This window comes from Mirounga angustirostris, unplaced genomic scaffold (genome assembly GCF_029215605.1).
Source record: "Mirounga angustirostris isolate CCGP_5_RB_7025 unplaced genomic scaffold, mMirAng1.0.hap1 SCAF_9, whole genome shotgun sequence".
Lineage (NCBI taxonomy): Eukaryota > Metazoa > Chordata > Mammalia > Carnivora > Phocidae > Mirounga > Mirounga angustirostris.
Window position 1 is genome coordinate 38,726,867 of NW_026991717.1, and position 17,854 is coordinate 38,744,720.

At 38.2% G+C, this 17,854-nt stretch overlaps 1 protein-coding gene and 1 long non-coding RNA gene across 3 annotated transcripts in view; one reads left to right on the forward strand and one right to left on the reverse strand.

Annotated features, from left to right (window-relative positions):
- The window catches only part of LOC123861064 (uncharacterized), a 121,906-nt gene that overhangs the window by 102,659 nt on the left and 1,393 nt on the right, over window positions 1–17,854 (forward strand). Inside the window, exon 4 of one of the 2 annotated variants that reach the window (XR_010404977.1) lies at window positions 16,552–16,792. This is a non-coding gene — a long non-coding RNA (uncharacterized LOC123861064). Of the gene's footprint in view, window positions 1–10,935; window positions 12,725–16,551; window positions 16,793–17,854 lie in introns of those variants that run through there. The other variant, XR_010404978.1, reaches the window with a different exon arrangement.
- LOC135361470 (IQ domain-containing protein H-like) overlaps window positions 15,649–17,854 on the reverse strand; it is a 31,239-nt gene continuing 29,033 nt past the window's right edge. The window contains exons 4-5 of the mRNA XM_064570265.1: window positions 16,501–17,052; window positions 15,649–15,780 (exon numbers count right to left, since the gene is read on the reverse strand). Coding sequence (XP_064426335.1) covers window positions 15,649–15,780; window positions 16,501–17,052 — 684 coding nt within the window. The remainder of the gene's footprint in view (window positions 15,781–16,500; window positions 17,053–17,854) is intronic.

Genomic DNA, 17,854 nt, shown 5'->3' on the forward strand with positions numbered 1-17,854 from the left:
GGGGGGGTCAAAACATGGTGCATCTGAAGGGTTAATGGGTAGCAACAACACATAGCTAGTAAAGCATGCCCTCGGTTTCTTTGCCAATAAATAGAGCATAGATTTTGGTGCATCCCACTTGTGCGTGGAGAGAGCTATCTTTAGCAGCAAATTCAGACCCTTAATTATACAAAAAAAAGTCTCCTCAAAATTGTGTAGTCCATTAGGTATTAAAATGTTGGTTGTTTAAAATGGAAAGCTTAATTCTTGTTAAAACAGAGAAATTCATTTCTTTTTTTTTTTTTTTAAGATTTTATTTATTTGACAGAGAGAGAGACTGCGAGAGAGGGAACACAAGCAGGGGGAATGGGAGAGGGAGAAGCAGGCTCTCCGCTGAGCAGGGAGCCCGATGCGGGGCTCAATCCCAGGACCCTGGGATCATGACCTGAGCCGAAGGCAGACGCCTAACGACTGAGCCACCCAGGTGCCCCGAGAAATTCATTTCAAGCCATCTCTTGCGCTTGTGACTCCATGAATTTCCCAAAAGCTCTTATGTGGGAATGGAGTTCCATTTAGAATTCATCCCATTCATTAAAAATCAGTACAAGTTAAAAAAAAAAATCTGAACCTCATTCATTATGAACCCTGTGATGTGGTAAATCAGGCCAAATTCCCTTGAGGAAACAAGTCCAGGGAGTAACAAAGAATAGCAGTGTGGAAATCAGAAAACAGGGGCCCTGGTCGAGGTTCTGTCCCTAACAAGCTTGGTGACCATGGGTGGGCCCAGCCTTTCTCTGTCTTGGCGTCCACCACACAAAATTAAGGAAAAGGAACTATAGATGTTATAAATTTACCTACTTGATGGTACCACCCAATCACTGCAATTAGGCTTCAGCTATAGAGAAACTGGGCAAGAGTAGCTCAACTAAGTCTGCAAGTTAAACTGGGATATTTATTTCCTACAGTCCAACTAGTAGTCTAATCAGTAAAGCTGTTAAACTTGCAATAATATTTCACTGATGTGTACCAGAGCGTTGCAAGTTATAAAATTTCCAATTTAATTTTACTGCATCCCTGAAGCTGTAGTAATTAGAAGACAGACTCACAGGGAAGATGTTTATAGCTTCAGGGGTGATAATTTTGAACCTGTCCTGCAGGTCACTTCTGTCCTCAAGGTTCCCCGATTTGACAGCTGCCTGTAGACTCAGGATTTTATTGTAATACCGCAGTAATTCGTCGTTCATCTGAATGGAGCAGATGTAGATGACGCTCACATTGGCATCTAAAAACAACAGGCACAATGTTAATTACTGGTATAAAGGTAAATGACATTCTGAACTCTGGCATCAGATTGATGTTGCACAGTTTAAAATAAAGAGCATATCCAAAAGCCACACTGAAGTTAATTTAGATTGGTTTTGTACAGATCTTCGCCATTTAACTGGCTTTTTTGCATTTTAGCATTTCTCTAAAGAAAAGATAAGTAACACCACCACCAAAAAATAAGACACAATGATTCCTTCAGAAGGAGGTACTTCTGTGTACTGTGAGGTACTATGGAAATGTGCTTTCAAATAATACATAGGGATTTAGCCCCAGAACTACCATTAACATCAATGGGAATTGCACAGTGCTTTAAAAATTTATCCCATTAACTTCAGTAAATTATAAAACAGAGCTATTAACTTTAGAAAGCTGATGAAGCTGCGATTTCTTATTCTGCCTGGACTTGGCAGGGCCAATTCAGGGAACATCCTGTCCAAATAAATGGTCTGATTATGACCAAAGCAATGATTATTTCAGGAAACCAACCTTTTCCCTACTCCATTCCCAAAGAGGAGTATATTACTTAAATAGGACATCTAGTGATTCTTGGTTTAAAGGAAACGCTGTCTTAATTTAACTGTCTTTCTTAAGTTGTGCTTCTTAGTATGTACATAGGAAGAAATCCTAATTAAATATCCCACCCAAATGGGATAGTGAGATGAGATTACCCACTGCAGGGTTTTAATATTTTAAGGACTCGGGACAGGGAATCAGCAGCCACTGGAGTCATTCATTCATTCATAAAATAACTGGTTGATCGGTAGGGGCAAAGCACTTGGCTAGACATGGAGGGAAATGAGGAGTCAAAGCAGCTGGGATAATGCCCATGAGGAGCAACCATTTCATGGGCACAAACAGCCTTCAAACAAGGTGGAGAGCGGCGGACCCAGTGAAGCACATGGAACAGGTGCTTCAGGAAGGTCGGGGGAGGCAGAACTGTAAAATATTTCCTTGGTCAGGTAGGGCTCAGAGAGGATTTGAGGACTCCTCTGTTCAGTTTGACAAGAGTATATAGAACACGGACTGATTAAATTCCAGCTCAGCTGCCTGGGAACATTGGGCACAGTATTTAACCTTTGTAAGCATCAGTTCTTCATCTCCAAAATGGAGAAGAAAATCACCTGGGACATAGAGTTTTGAAGCGTATTAAATGAAAGGATACCTGTAAAGCACCTGGTGCAGTATCTGGCACATAGTAGGTAGTCAGTAAACAATACAGCTGCAGGAATCTGCGGCACGGCCCACCCTGACTAGGGGAGCCGACAGTGATTCCACACCCTGCCCTCCACGCTTGTGCTCCCTTTAACAGCACCCCCAAGATTCAACATGATGTAGTATCCTTGGGCATTTCATCCTACTGTCTCAAATCTATTAATCTTGTCTCTCCAAACTCTTTAAAGGCAAGGTGTGTGCTCTTTCCTATATTCCACCAAGCCCGGGTACGGTGTGGAGCATGCAGGAGCCACTCAGTAAATACCTGTGGATTGACCGGAGGGATGTGGGAGGATGGAAGGATTTGGGAAGTAGAGAATCTCACACAATCAGTGAGATCAATGGCCCGTGGGAGAAATCCTCCCCCTGGAGAAGTGGTGTCCTCCAAACTGGCCCCGTGCTGAGTGGCCCCATGCTGAGCCAAGAGGAGGCACTCCATAAATGTAAATATGTAAGTGGACCCTATTTGATTTTGAAACCAAATTGTCACATAAACCTTAAAATAAATTAACTGAGGAGACAGTAAATAACTTGTATCCAGTTGCTGAATGACCAAATTATTTATCCCAAACTTTGGGTTTGCAAGAGGAGACTAGTGTCTTACTAAACTTAAGGGTACCTCACAGCCCTCCTTCTGAAGGAATCATTGTGTCTATTTTTTTAGTGGTAGTGTTATTTATCTCTTCTTTAGAGAAACGCTGAAGTGCAAAAAAGCTGGTTAAATGGCGAAGATCTGTACAAAACCAATCTAAATTAACTTCAGTGTGGCTTTTGGATATGGTCTTTATTTGCTTTTAAAAACCAAACTAGGATTTTTTTTAAGTATTAAAAAAAGACATAAAAACAAACAACAAAAGTAAAGACTCCACAGCTGAAGAAAACTAAATTTTTCTTGGGAAGCAGTTTCTAGGTTACAAATAACAACAAATCATATTGCTCATCTCACCCTCCCTGTGCATTTCTGGCAAAGGAATACATATCACTAACACGAATATCCAATATTTGTTTGTGCATCTGCAAATGTTCAAAATTAATTGACAGGTAATTTTGGAAAGCAATTAATATGAAGACAAAGATTGCTTTGATCGCCAGTCAATAGTCAATAATGGTCACTCTCTTGCTTAACTCCTCTAGGAATTGAAAATACTGGTAGCCATTGGGGTCTCCACCTGACAACCTGACTTCACCGCCAATATCCAAATGACAGGTCTTACCAACCTAATCAGATTCTCTTTGTTTTCCCTGAATAAGCAAAAAGTCAACACACTTCACTAGGAATTAATGGAATTAAAAAAAAAAAAAAGATAATCATTTATTCTTACATAAAATTACTATTTTTCCTAGTTTCTTCATATTTTTTTTAAAAATTTCACAAGCAAGTACTTTTTCTACCTTCTAACTACCGTTTCTAAACTTCCATTACATCTCTTGAAGAGGTTTTGGGATCAGATTGCTATATCATGAAGACAGTGTACCAAAAAAAGGCATTTGGTTCATAGTCTCTCAGAAAAGTTCATATTAGTGAAATTTTCCATTGCAGGTAAGACATAGACTGAACTATTGAATTATTTAAAACAGAAACCTCATATTTTCAAATGTTTTCTAATAATGAGACTCTTTTGTAAAGAAATTCTTTGGTGATGGTTTGTGCTATATATAGACGGGTATATAAAAAGCTAAAGAAAAAAATTAATTCAAATAAATTAGAGCAAAGTCTGCCCTCTGCTGCACTTCAGTGGTTTCCACTCAGTCAGGTTTTTAGTTGAAATAGCTCAGCACTAACAAATCAATCTCAAGTCATTAAAAAAAAATTTTTTTGGTAACTCTGAAAAACGATATTAGTGCCTACATAATAGATTAAAGCAATTACACTATTATTATTTTAGGACACTGTAAATTTCTAGTACTGATGTATTTTTGTTACCAAATGGCATTTATAAAATAATAATGATGCTGAAATATATATGAATCATGTAAAGTATGTCATTCCGGGGAGCCAGCTGAGTTGGTCATTGATAATTTAAAATTCTTCCTTGTTTTGCTTAAATAAAGGCCATAGCGGTTATATTTTCGCAAAACAAAGAAGTTGTTATTCAGTAACTAATAAAAACCTAATTTTTGTTTACCCTGAATTTCTGGCCAGTAGCTTCTAAACTGATTCAGTATTAGTGCTTAGCCTTTGCGACCTTGTGTTAAGCCTAACCTGAACCTTGGTCTTGAGCAGCACCAACCAAGGCATTATTGTGTTCTCTCCTGGCCCAAGTTGGTGTCTGATTTAGAACTGACCAAGCCAGTATCAGAGCCTGACCTTTACAAGGAAATATCTACCACCTGAGGTCTATATTTCTAAGAATTCCATCTCCTAGGCACCTCCTGTTTTCTAATAACTAGATGATATGTATTTAAATAAAATCTTCTTTAAAAAGAAAAAAACCTATCTTCACATTCCCCTTAGTCTTATAGTGAAAACAATTCTTTTCATTTCCGATACCACCTTCCACTTACTCCCCAGATAACATAATAGACAATATTGATACAGATATAAAATGTTGGCTTCCCTCACTGCTGGAGTCGGGAAATGAAGAGGATTTGGGGCTATAGGAGAGAAATCCTCAGAATTTAGAAAAAGCAACCCAAATAAATTAGTTAAAAATGTCATTTTTTAATTCAAGTCAACGCCACTATAAATCTGTTCTTTAAAACCAAACATTTAATTTGCCCCACCGGTAGATTAGAAATCCACACTTTTTCCTTGCAGGGGAAAAAATAAGCAAAAATTAAACATTTTTATCAACATCCTCTGATAAACATTCCCAAGAGTCATTTGTGTGAAAGTATTTACTATACCTAAGATGTCACACAGCCTCCCCAGCTGCATGTTCTGCTGTGTGTTGAAGTCGTCAATATTTTGCCTCACAGGCAGAGAATATCCTAAAAGGTAAACAAGACGTCAAAACGCAGAAAGAGCAAGTCAGTATGGCAAAATGGCACACTAGGATTTTCAGGGGTCACATTCCACATTTCTAGGCAAGAATTTTCTCAGAAGCATCTTGCAGACACAGTCTAACTCCTAAGAATGAGATCCTTGCTTCTCAGGAGACTAAGCATTATTCTGGAAGATTTTCTAAGCAGCATATTCTGCAAAAGAAGAGTTTGTATTTTTCAATACCAGCAAAACCACTGGGAACCAAGATTATAAAAACATGGGGAGAATGTCTGACATTGAACATGAATGTTCAAAACAACATTGAAGAAAATTATGCTCAGGGTTTAAAAAACAAACAAACAAACTGTATTGGCTCTTTTTAACTTATGCTTCCTGTGTGGCATTTTGAAGATGTGTCCCCAGAATCATTCTAAACTAACACACGGATTTCAGGGAAACCCCTTGCTGTCAGGAATATGTATTTAGGTAATTCTGAATACTAAAGAAATATGCTTCTGCTCACCCAGTCAAAAGAAATTTTAACCTTTAGAGGGCAATAAAGGTTAATGCAGTTACTTTGTCAGTACTGATAGAAGTCCTGCAGTTTGCCTTCGTGTCCACTGGAAACAGAGCAGAAGGAAAATGCGTGTGGATTACTCTTGTACAAAACTAAAAGAAGAAACAGCGGCAACTCTTCCTGCTGGCATTACAGGGGTTAAAAAAAAATAAGTGGATCAAAGCATGAACTTAAAAGGCACACATACTCACAGGCAGGTATAATTGCTTATATGAAATTCAGCAACTGTTGGTGCAACTTTTTTTTTTTTTGAGTAAAATTGCTTTTCACATTTTGAAGAGATGCTTCAATGCCTCCTTGTGGTTAGTGAGCCCAAACACATGTTTCAAGTTAAACTGCTTTAGATAAAGTGATTTTAAATATTACATCTTTGAGATGTGACACAGATTTCCTTTTCAGCATAAGGAAAACTATAGCAATTCAGGCAACAGGGCTTCAGATCAAATGCACTCTGATAATTGGCTCTTTGCTTTGATGTCAGTGTTTAAACACTAGACGTCGTCTGGAAATTAAATGAGCTTACAATTCATCTTAAAGTCTCCCTTTTGCTTTATGCAGATGAACTTAAGAACTACAGAGGCAGAAGGACAAATAGCTTGTTCGAGTTATTTTTGAAAAATTATTAATTTCTAAAATAGGTTGGGGACCCCTTCCACATATGAAAGTGTAGATCGCTGCAGACAATGCCGTCTTGATGCGTGATTGCAGTACTGGGACTCTTAGGATTTTGCATATGTATAATTCTATCTATATTCAGATAAATATTTAGGAAGATGTCTTGTGAATAACTTCTATATCCAAACTATAAGAAGGCAGGAAAAATGCCTAAAGAATAAAGTATGATTAAGAAAAATGCCGGAGAGCATTCCACGGATGCATTTCCTTTCAAAAGTAAAGATAAAAGGCAGTGTGAGATGTCTCATTAAGATGATGTCCAATTTAAAATATAAAGGATGTCTGATCACTTTGTTGCCGCATGTGAGTAAGTCTGTGTTTCAATCAAGTGCTGGAGGTCAGTTTTCCAACAAATTACTTGGTACCTCTGTTACCACTGATCAAGGACGCATATGAAATGTCTGTGCAGAATTATGACAGAACTGGTTACTCAGTTAACCCTACAAATACACCCATTTTAAAGAACTGAATGTTAGCAATCTCAGAACACTGTTACAGAGGCTCACATGAAGTAACAGATATGAAGACATTTTGTAAACTGTGAAGTGCTGTACAAACATAAGGTATTTTAATGTTATGGGGTATATGTGCTTCCAAAGCCCATAACAAGAAAAAATCCTGTGGCAAGCCACAGACCATTCTACATGAACAAGGTACAATGCAGTGAACATTGCCATCAGCAGAGCAGAAGTTGGGAGTCAATTTTTTTAAAAAGTCAGATTTATTATGTTTCATACACCCACAAACGTACGTGTTGACATCCAGGTGAAAAGATGCTCATCAATGCTGGCAGTACATATATTAAATCCAATAGTGACTTAACCACTAAGCTATTGGCAAGGATGTTGTGGCCTTGGGGAACTCAGCAGACCTGCCCAGTGACAATGAACCATCACATTTCAGAATATAATCTGCAGAGACACGGGTACTTCAGAGGTCAGATAGAAACACAGGGTGAGTTTTTGAGACACCATCTACTTCAACCCTGTTATGTTATAGATAAGAAAAACCAGGGTAAGTGCCTTGTCTCTTGTCCAAGATCACATAAACCTACAAATTACTATACAGTTCGGATAGGACATATTTAGCTCTTGCATATATGTGGTTGCATAAAAGAAGAGTGAGGCAAGACTCTCCAAATATGAGCAGAGAACCCTAGAAGGGACAAAGAGCCTCTGCCTCTTTTCTCAGCTTTATTTCCAATTGTTGCAGCAGGCAGAATAATGGCCCTCCAAAGATGTCCATGTCCTCATCCCGGCAACCTGCGAATATGTTAGGTTACATGGCAAAGGGAAATAAAGTTGCAAATGGAATTAAGGTTGCTAATCAGCTGACCTTTAAATAAGGGGATTATCCTGGATTATTTGGCTAGACCCAGTGTAATGACAAGGGTCCTTAAAAGTGGAAGAGGGAGGCAAGAGAGGAGAGAATTAGAGAAGGTGTGACTATAGAAGAAAGGCACATAGAGATGCTTGTTGCTGGCTTTAAAGATGGAGAAAGGGGGCCAAGGGCTCTCCTCATTCACACCTTTGTGGGCAGCTTCTAGAAGCTGGAAAGGGTAAAGAAGTGATTCTCCCCTAGAACTTCTAGAAGGAGTGCGGTCCTGCTGACACCTTGATTTTTAGCCCCTCTCAGACTTCTGAACTACAGAATTACTGCTCTAAGATAATACACTTCTATTGTTTAAGCCACTAAGCTTTTGGGAACTTGTTAAAGGGTGATAGAAAATGGATACGAGGGGTGCCTGGGTGGCTTAGTCGTTAAACGTCTGCCTTCGGCTCAGGTCATGATCCCAGGGTCCTGGGATCAGCCCCACGTTGGGCTCCCTACTCCGCGGGAAACCTGCTTCTCCTTCTCCCACTCCCCCTGCTTGTGTTCCTGCTCTCGCTGTGTCTCTCTCTGTCAAATAAATAAATAAAATCTTAAAAAAAAAAAAAGAAAGAAAATGGATACGATGCCTACCTTCCATCTTCTTCTTTCAACTTCTATAAAATGGGGTCTCTGATCTGGAGAACTTGTGGGAATTCAAAGAATGGTGAGTGGGACCTGTAGCTCTTTCTAGGTCCTCATCAGCCTAGGAGAAAACAGCACTGGCATAAAGGGGCACTCTTTCTTCCTTACCACTTGAGAGAGGGACCCAGCCTCTTTCCTTATGGCCATCCCCATCACATGCGAAAATAGTCCATCTTTTCTCAAAATGTTACAGCTTCTGCTTCACATCAAAGGAGGATACCCGAGAGATGCCTCTGTGAAGTTATCCAACTACCTTTGCTGTTCTGCCAAACCAAGGATGCTCACCAGTGGTTACTCGTTACCATTCCTCCACCTCCATCTCTGCATTTTTCTCCTCTCTCATCCCTATCTCCACTCCCACGCAAACTCCTATCAGATGATACACTTCTCTTGTTTAAGCCACTAAGCTTTTGGGAACTTGTTGCCAAGTTCCACCCAGGAACTAATTGCCTCTTTGCACCCAGGAAACTAGCTCTGCTGGATTGGCTTTTCCTTTGCAGAAACCACAGAAACCCATGAGCAAGGCCTTGCTCACAGTGACTGTGCCTCCTTGGGGCTGGTATGTGACAGGCCCCTGTTTTTGCATTGGAGCACATATTCTGGAACAGCCTGCTCATCACCCTGTGATTGATTTCTAGTTCCCTTTGTCCCCTGGTCCTATTCCTTACAGGGTACCTAAGGCAGAGAAGAGGTTAACAATGGGCTTCTGGTTACCAAGAAGTTGTCATTTATCTGATCACCTTGGCCTAAGATGGTAGTCAACCAGGCCTCAATCTGATGGACTGGAGCAGTAGGTCTCAACTATTTGCCCGTTTTGAAACACGTGCTGTGTGATATTCACATGCATCCCCCACTCCTAGGGGCCAACACCGGGTAACGACAGCAGTAGCTATCACTTCGACCCTTTCCCTTCCATCCAAGAAAGCATACTGGATAGAAGCTGAGCCAAGTGACATCATTATAGAGGCGATCTTGAATTACTCCAATTCATAAAAAAGTTAATGTTACCCAACTTTGGTACTCTAATCATAAAAATTTTCAGGGAACATGTGACATATGTCACAACTGATTGCCCATCAGCATACTGCAGTCATCCAGAGAAATGTGATCGAGGCATTATGGTTATACCTAGGTTTTAATTACTTGTGCAACTGTGAAAGCACAAGCTACTGAGATCAAAGATTAAGAGATAGTAAGAGAGACACCTATCTGGGTTCTTTATGTACGTATGTGGTATACGCAGTGCCAGTTTGATGAAAATAAAACTGACCATTGTTTTGGGGGGTGCTGCTGAGGGGGATTAGGGAATTTTGTGATGGGGATGTAGAAGACACAGGAGGTGCTGAAGTATTTGTTGAGTGTTGAAAATATTCTCAAACTAAACTGGCCAAATGGATTCTGTACGGTTCTGGAAAGAGTAAAGACTTGGGGCGCCTGGGTAATACAGTCTGTTGAGTGTCCAACTCTTGGTGTCAGCTCAGGTCACGATCTCAGGGTTGTGAGATCAAGCTCTGTTTTGGGCTCCACACTCACTCAGCGGGGAGTCTGCTTGGGATTCTCTCCCTCCCTCTGCTCGCGCACTCTCTCTCTCTCAAATAAATAAATCTTTAAAAAAGAGAGAGAGAGGAAGGAAGACTTTCTCTTATTCGAACTTTTTATCAGTGACTTTATTATTGCAGGGAGCTAAGGCCAGTGATTCTCAAAGCAATGTCTAGAGACTATAGAAGGTCCTGAGACCCTTTTAGGGAGTCTGGAAGGTCGAAACTATTTTCAAAATAATACTAAGATGATAACCTTTTTCACAAAATGCAAAAAAATTATTGATAGGATTTCAAATTCCACATTGTAACTAACATAAGAATTCCCATCCACTGTTGAGTTTTGGTATAAAATCAAAGAAGAATATACGCAATTGTCTGAAAAGGCTAAAAAATGTATAAAACAGTTTTCCCTTTTCCAAATACTTCTCTCCGTCGGGCCATGTTTTCTTCATATGCTTCAATCAAAACAACATATTGCAACAGATTGAATACAGAAATAGATATGAGAATCCAACCATGTTCTATTAAGAGATTTGCTAACTTGTCAACCAACACAGCTCTTTTCATTATATTTTTTTGTTTGGGAAAATAAAGGTTTTTTAACAAAAATATGTTATTTAGGTTACATTGGTAACCGATTTATTGTTGTTATTTTAGATTTTATTTTATTTTTTTTTATTTGACAGAGAGAGAGCACAAGCAGGGGGAGTGGAAGAGGAAGAAGCAGGCTCCCCACTGAGCAGGGAGCCCGATGCAAGACTCGATCCCATGACCCTGAGATCATAACCTGAGCCAAAGGCAGACGTTTAACCAACTGAGCCACCCAGGCACCCCTATTGTTGTTTTAAAGTAAATTAAATATTTTTAAAGTTTCTCAATTTTAGTTTCCAGTACAGTATATATTGATAGATACAACCTATGGAAACAATGCTTATTAGGGTTCTCAATAGTTGTTACAAGTATAAGTTTGAGAACAGCTGAACAAACATTTTAACATTTTTTATGACAATGAAGGCGATGACGGAGAGTATAGTTTTATCTTAGAAAATGCAAGACTCTTTATACCATATCCTAATACTAATCCATTTCATGAAGAGCTCATGAGCTCTTCTGCTGCTTCTGCACTTCATGGTGCAACATCAGATAGCTCAAGGCCAACTGTGTAACTTAATATTACAGGGTCATGGGGCCAACTCTGGTCTAACCAATTAAGGAGTGTTGATTTGAATTACTTGGATGAATATAACATCGATGAATACGGTGTGTTTTCATTTTAATTCAGGCTGAAAAGGAATTGGACAGTTTAAGTGCACTTTGTTTCTGATCTCAAAGGATGTGTATATTTTGGGGAACTGTATCTGGGAGATCTTGGCAGTACCTCTGTCTCAAGGATCTAGTATAACAATGCCATAACTGAACTGTGGATTCCATAGCTAACTTGCCAAAATACATGTTGAAGACCATGAAGATTTGACTGAAAGTCCCAATTTCTTAGCCCTAAGAACAAAGTCTCTCACGTCTTTGAGTTGTCAACCCAAAAATGAGAAAGCAGAAAGATGTCAGTGTGCTTGGAGACATAGTAAGAATGTGATTTCAGAGGTAACACTCTTGGCTGCGGTCCTCCGCCCTTGCCCCTGTTCACAAAGGGAGGTGACATCTGGTTCTTATCTTTCCATAAAAGGGAGTGGGGTTAGGGAGCTACTGTCTCATGGACATTTGGGATAGGGTCAGTTATACACAAAAGTAAGTTTTCCTATTTTTAAGGCCTCCGTGATAGTACAGAGAAGTAGAAAAATGTTGTTTTTTCACGACATTCACAACAACAGAATCCACAACTTTATGGAAGGGAGTATCTTGGAGACTACTAATGGTGTTTGCTCCAAGGATAATTTGCTGAAGTAATGCACAGAGGGGGGAAAAATGATGCTGAACTATATAGATTCCTTTTAGCCATTAAATCAACTGGCAATGAAATAAAAGATTACATAGAGAAAAGAGAAAATCCCAATAATTCCTTATTTTTATTTTAAAAGAGGAAGAGAAGTAAGAGAGGAAACTCATCACTGGGGGTTTAATTGGCTGGCGGTGCCTCATATACCTGCTCCACACTTGGCCTATCTCATTTAATGCCAATATATTTTAAAATGTCACTGAGTTTAAGTGTAGAACCAAATGATGCACTGTAATAAAGAAGCACAGGGGTTAAATTAAAAGTGGAGGAAATAACTTGGCCAGAGAAACTGGAAGCAGAATTAGTTCCTAGGTTTTATTTAGACCTCTGATTTTTCTAGAGGTATTAGGATTCTTTGTTGCAGTTCTTTCTTATTTGACTGATAGATTTTGCTTAAAATAGACCCTAGTATTCTATTCCTGCTATGAACCATAGTAGATTATTTTGTTATATTTTTGTATTTCATTGTATTTCATTAATAAAAATGATAAAAACATCTAATATCCAATAAAGAGATTAGCCTATATACTCTGAAAAGGATGAGGTTTTTTTCTATCATCTTATGAAATTACAAGGCTGATCAGTTTCTTTGGACAATGAATCAACAGCATCCCACCTCTCCTGTTTGTTAAAAAGAGCTAAAACTTTGTTACATCTAGGAATACTACCCAAAATACGTAACAGTCAATCAAGTTTTAATCCTTTCAAAGAGGTTACCCTGCAATGTGTAATTGTCTTAATGTTCATATTATCAAGCCATAACTTGAACATGATAAATATTTTGTGGTCAAAGGCATTACTGAAAACATTACTGTGGTCCTCTATGTGATCATCAGTTTGGAGAATGCAATTATTCTTGTGTGTGCAAAACTGCATAAACAAATAACCAAATGCCTATAACTGCAATATACTGTACAGTTATCAGCTACTAATCTTTCATTTTTAGGGTTCAAACAAGTTAGTGCAGCCCTAATTGGCTAGTGACATGGTGTAATTATTTCTAGGGCTAATTTTACACCAGAATTGATTGCAAATCTCCTGTAGAAAGAGAAAAAGGACAAGGCTGTGATTTGTATTAAATGCCTACCTGAACCTTACATGTCTACCAACTGATTTTGATTAGTGAATCCCTCTCAACTCTGAAAACAAAATTACTATATTGAATAGGTTTTGGGGGACATGTGTTTAGAGGAAAAAAGGGCTTTACTTTTATCTACTTTTGTTTTCATGAATTGTCCCTAGTGCAGGAGACAAAGTAGGCATGTTGTGACTAGCTAAAATCTTCAAGAATTCACAGGGAAAGTGGTGCACACAAAAAAGGTATACCATAATCATTTTTTAAAGAAAGCTATGGTTTGAGAATTATGTCTGTGGAATAAGTATGAGGTGACAGGTTAACGTTATTTAAACCTAAATTTAATTTAATAGCCACAGGTTATTTTATAAAACCTAAAGCATAGGTTATAGAAACAAATACTATTTGATCAGAGCCCATGTATTATTCTCTTGTGAAAATGTGTAATTGGGCTTTTTAAATGGTCAGTTGAGAAAAATATATATGCTTAGTCTTATCTCTTGGAAGATATATGATTAGCAATTATTCTTTAAAATGGATTATTACGTTGTTAAACAAAAATTACTACAATAGGGAAGACTTTCAGATTTATTATGTGTTTATTTAAGCTGAGAATATGTATTCTAGAAGAAAACTAGTTTTAATATCAGATCTAAAATAATGCAATTCTAGTTTTTGACCAGGTTATTTTTCTACCTAATCTATATCCAGCAAACCCTTTTGGAATTTTAAAACATTTTCATTTAAAATTATTCTTTATTACCCACTTTAGATTACTGCCCGTTATTTTCAAAATATTACCTCTTTGGACAAAGGCTCTTTTCTATCAGACTTTTCTGCATGGCTGACTGCACTGGGGTTTTGAAGGGTGACAGGTGGAAGGAAGGAGTTTGTGGAAATTGTGCCTGTGATACCTTCATGCTGTCAACATTGCAAAGTGGGGGTCTTGTCCTATTTCTAGTTTTGAATAAAATAGAGAACACAAAACAAAATTTCCCACATAATACCAGGTCAGGGCCACAATTAGTTGCAGAAGCAAAAGGCTCTTGCACCTTAGTCCAAGGGACTCGGGTCTGTTAATTGTGTCTGCAATTAGCCTCTCTGGTGGTAATCAATTACAAGTGCAATTTCTGAGTGTGAACTAATTTTGTGTGCAAAACTAGTCCCACCAAAACAAAACCCAACTTGGAATGAAATTCAGATCTGTCTTACCTCACTTACATCCTAAGAAGGAATTAATTTCTTCTGTGAGCCATAAAAAGACCCAAACTAAAAGGCTCTATGCAGCTCTAACATATTTTCTTAACTTTTCTGTAAGCGCTCTAGATTCTAGGAAAGTTTGCATTAATTTATTACTACTAATGTTTTACTAATTTAAAAGATAATATATAATAATTTTAGTGTTTATTTTTTTTCATATTACTGTTTAAATGTGTTATGCTCTATACTATGCCTAAGTACACACACACATATACTCACAGAGGGGCACAAATAAATTGCAATCTAGAATTCTATTACTATAGATCACTTAATGCATCGCTCTACTTAAAAGGCCTTAACAAAGAGCCAATATGTAATATGAAGATTTGATACCAAGTCAGCTTGAGAAATTTGGTCTCACCAAGGAAATTTTTAGCATACTAGGTAGATTAAAAAGCAAAACAAAACAAAACTAATAAGCAAGCAAACAAACCCACACATTTTGACAGCAGCTCGTATTTTAAAGGAACTTCCAGTGCAGACTTCTGAGATTCCCAATGTCATTTTGGCATACCTATTTTACTACTGTGTTGCAGACAACAGCTTTTAAGTTCCCCAATTCATAAATGTAATTAAATAATTACATTAGTGCTAATTAACATGAAACTGCAGATTATTTAAGCACAAAAAACACTATTCAACTTCTTAATTATTCTTGTTCACACAGCATTTCTTTTTGCTCAGGCGCCCTAGGTGCAAATAAAGCATCCCATCTGCTCGTAATTAGAACTAAATAATTTCAGAGAATGTAGCTTATCATTTTGACTGCACATTTGATTAAAAACAGTGTACAAGCAATATCCTGGCTTATTGGTGTAACAGCAACAACACACGCAAGCCTGTGTTCTTCTATCATTAAAGAAGATCGAAAACATTATCTGTTATTTCAGGGGGAAAAATACAACTTTTTAGTTCATTTCATACAGATGAAAGCGAATTACAGCAAATCACCTCTCCACTGAATAGCAGCCCCCACATAATGACTTTATTTGCTTAATCCCCAAATTAAACGCCGTTTCGAGCGAGGGCCCTGTGTTATTACTCTCATCATGTCGAGAACATTTTCCTGCCGAGACCAATTTGAATAAAACAAGGGGCCTTCCTTGAACTCAATCAAGGAGCCATAATGTGGTGGGTAATAGAGGTTGCTGATAGATTTGCAGGCAAAAGTGTTATACCTAATGATGGGATATGGATAATAGTCCTCCTGGAGGTCCTGATGCGATTCCAGTTGGCTGCCAGATGCTAAAAATCAAGAAGAGCATTGATCAGTGACAGGAAGCTGTAGTGGATTCATCTAGTCAAACTTCAGCTGTTTTTCCACTGTACAGTTAAGCCAGGCATAAATTATATTAATTGATTTAATTACATACTTAAAACATCTTCCCCAATTAATTTAATTAGGTGGCTACATGATGCTACTGGCAGGGGAAGATTAGAGGCAGCTCACTTAATTAACAGAATATGAATGAAAAAAAGAGAAAGCAAACATAAATGAAATTGTGAGCACTAATTAAAAGGCTGTCTGCAAACTTAAATACTTTCTGACAAAGTGGTGACAGCAATGTAGACGAGAGAAGATTTTTTTTTCCTAGCAAATTAAAGTGCCAGAAGGTATATATAGGGAGAAAAGGTAGTGCAGTTAAAACATTGATCTTCTGACAGAACGACAATAGTCAAAGTGAAGGGACTTTTTTTTTTCTAGAAAAAAATTTTTTTTCTATAGAAAAAAATTGCAATAGATTTTACAGGTGCAAAAGCCAGATTCCTGATTAGGGCTAAAATATGATGTACAAACACATGTAGGGTTTGTGCATCATACACGAAGAGCGGAAGGCGAGTGAGGCTGACGAGGAGGGTAGTTGGAGAGAGAAAGGGAAGATAAAGAGACAACTTACTGCAATCACTCAAGCAAGAAATGTCTAGAAAAAGAGGTCTGCCTTAACAGCTGGTAGCCTTGTGTACCTTGGCTCGGATACGGAAATTCTCCAGGTGTCTCTCACGTGATTCCTTCAGGATCTTCTTCACTCGGGTCTTATGGCAATGTAAGAGCCACGCAATGGAAATCACACCCGATGCCCACTTCTGCTGGCGATAGATGAGGAAGAATTTTCTTGCCTTGAAGCATTTCCATGTGGCTTGGATCTTGTTGGCAGCCTCTGACCTTCCATCTTGGCCCTTGTACCTTTGCCCTGGAAGATTTAACATCATCTGGATACGAAGTGGGTTCTCTAACAGTGAGAGAAAGTCGTATCTGGTAAGTTTATTCTTCAGCTCAAACTCCGGAAGGAAGGCTACCAAATTGTTCCCTTTTATTTTAACTTCTGGTATTGCATAGTCCCTGATAAACTTCTCGATGTGTTCCAAGAGGGAAAAAATACTTCCCCAAGATAAATTAAAATGTTCCTTGAATGCTAAGAAGTCTGGGGCTGTCTTGTCTATGACACCATTATAAATAAAAAAATCAAAATCCCATGGTGATTTCACAATTCTTGAAGGTGTTGTGACTTTCATGATCTGTGAAAGGAAAGTGTCACAAGAGATGAAATAGGATTGCAATCTATTTTAAATGAGTGGTCAAGACACGCACTATCACATTGTCACTTATCAATGCTGGGAAGATGTGGATCCCAGTTTTGACTTACATACACGGCATAATTGGAAAGTCTGGCTAGTATATATCATGAAACTCATCACCAGAAGAATATCTTAGAGATCACTCAAAGCTATTATCTTTTTAATAAAAGTGTTATAAAATCACTCAAGGAACTGATCATATAAAAGTTTACTCTGATATGGTCAGCTGACCCCATAATCTCTGTGATCTACTTTTTACACATGTATGAATGGAAGCATGTCACTGCCTTCTCATTCATTTGTAAGTTATTCACCAGTCCTGAAAAACAGGGTGAAATTTTTCTTTGCAGTCTGTACAATAACTTCAAATATGCTCATCAAAGCTGTCCCATTTCTCCTGACTTTCTAACAGGCCATCAGTTTCCAGCATTTCCAATTCTTCTGCCACTTTCTGTTAATATCCAAGAGTGATTTTTACAAGGAGCGTTATGCTATGTGTGATCACCCTTGCCACTCTCTACGTTTCTCTTGACATATGTTCTTTTATTTTTAAATCTGGTATCTTCTTAGGGGACATACCTGGACTTGTCCCCAGACAGAGAGAATCTGAAGTCTCATAATGAATAAAACTAAAGAAGCATTGGCTTTTTCATTTTGCTTCTCTCCATACTGATCGAAATTTTAAGACATATAAACATATCACATTTATTTTTAAATGTCAAGAAGGTTCTCTAAGAATGGG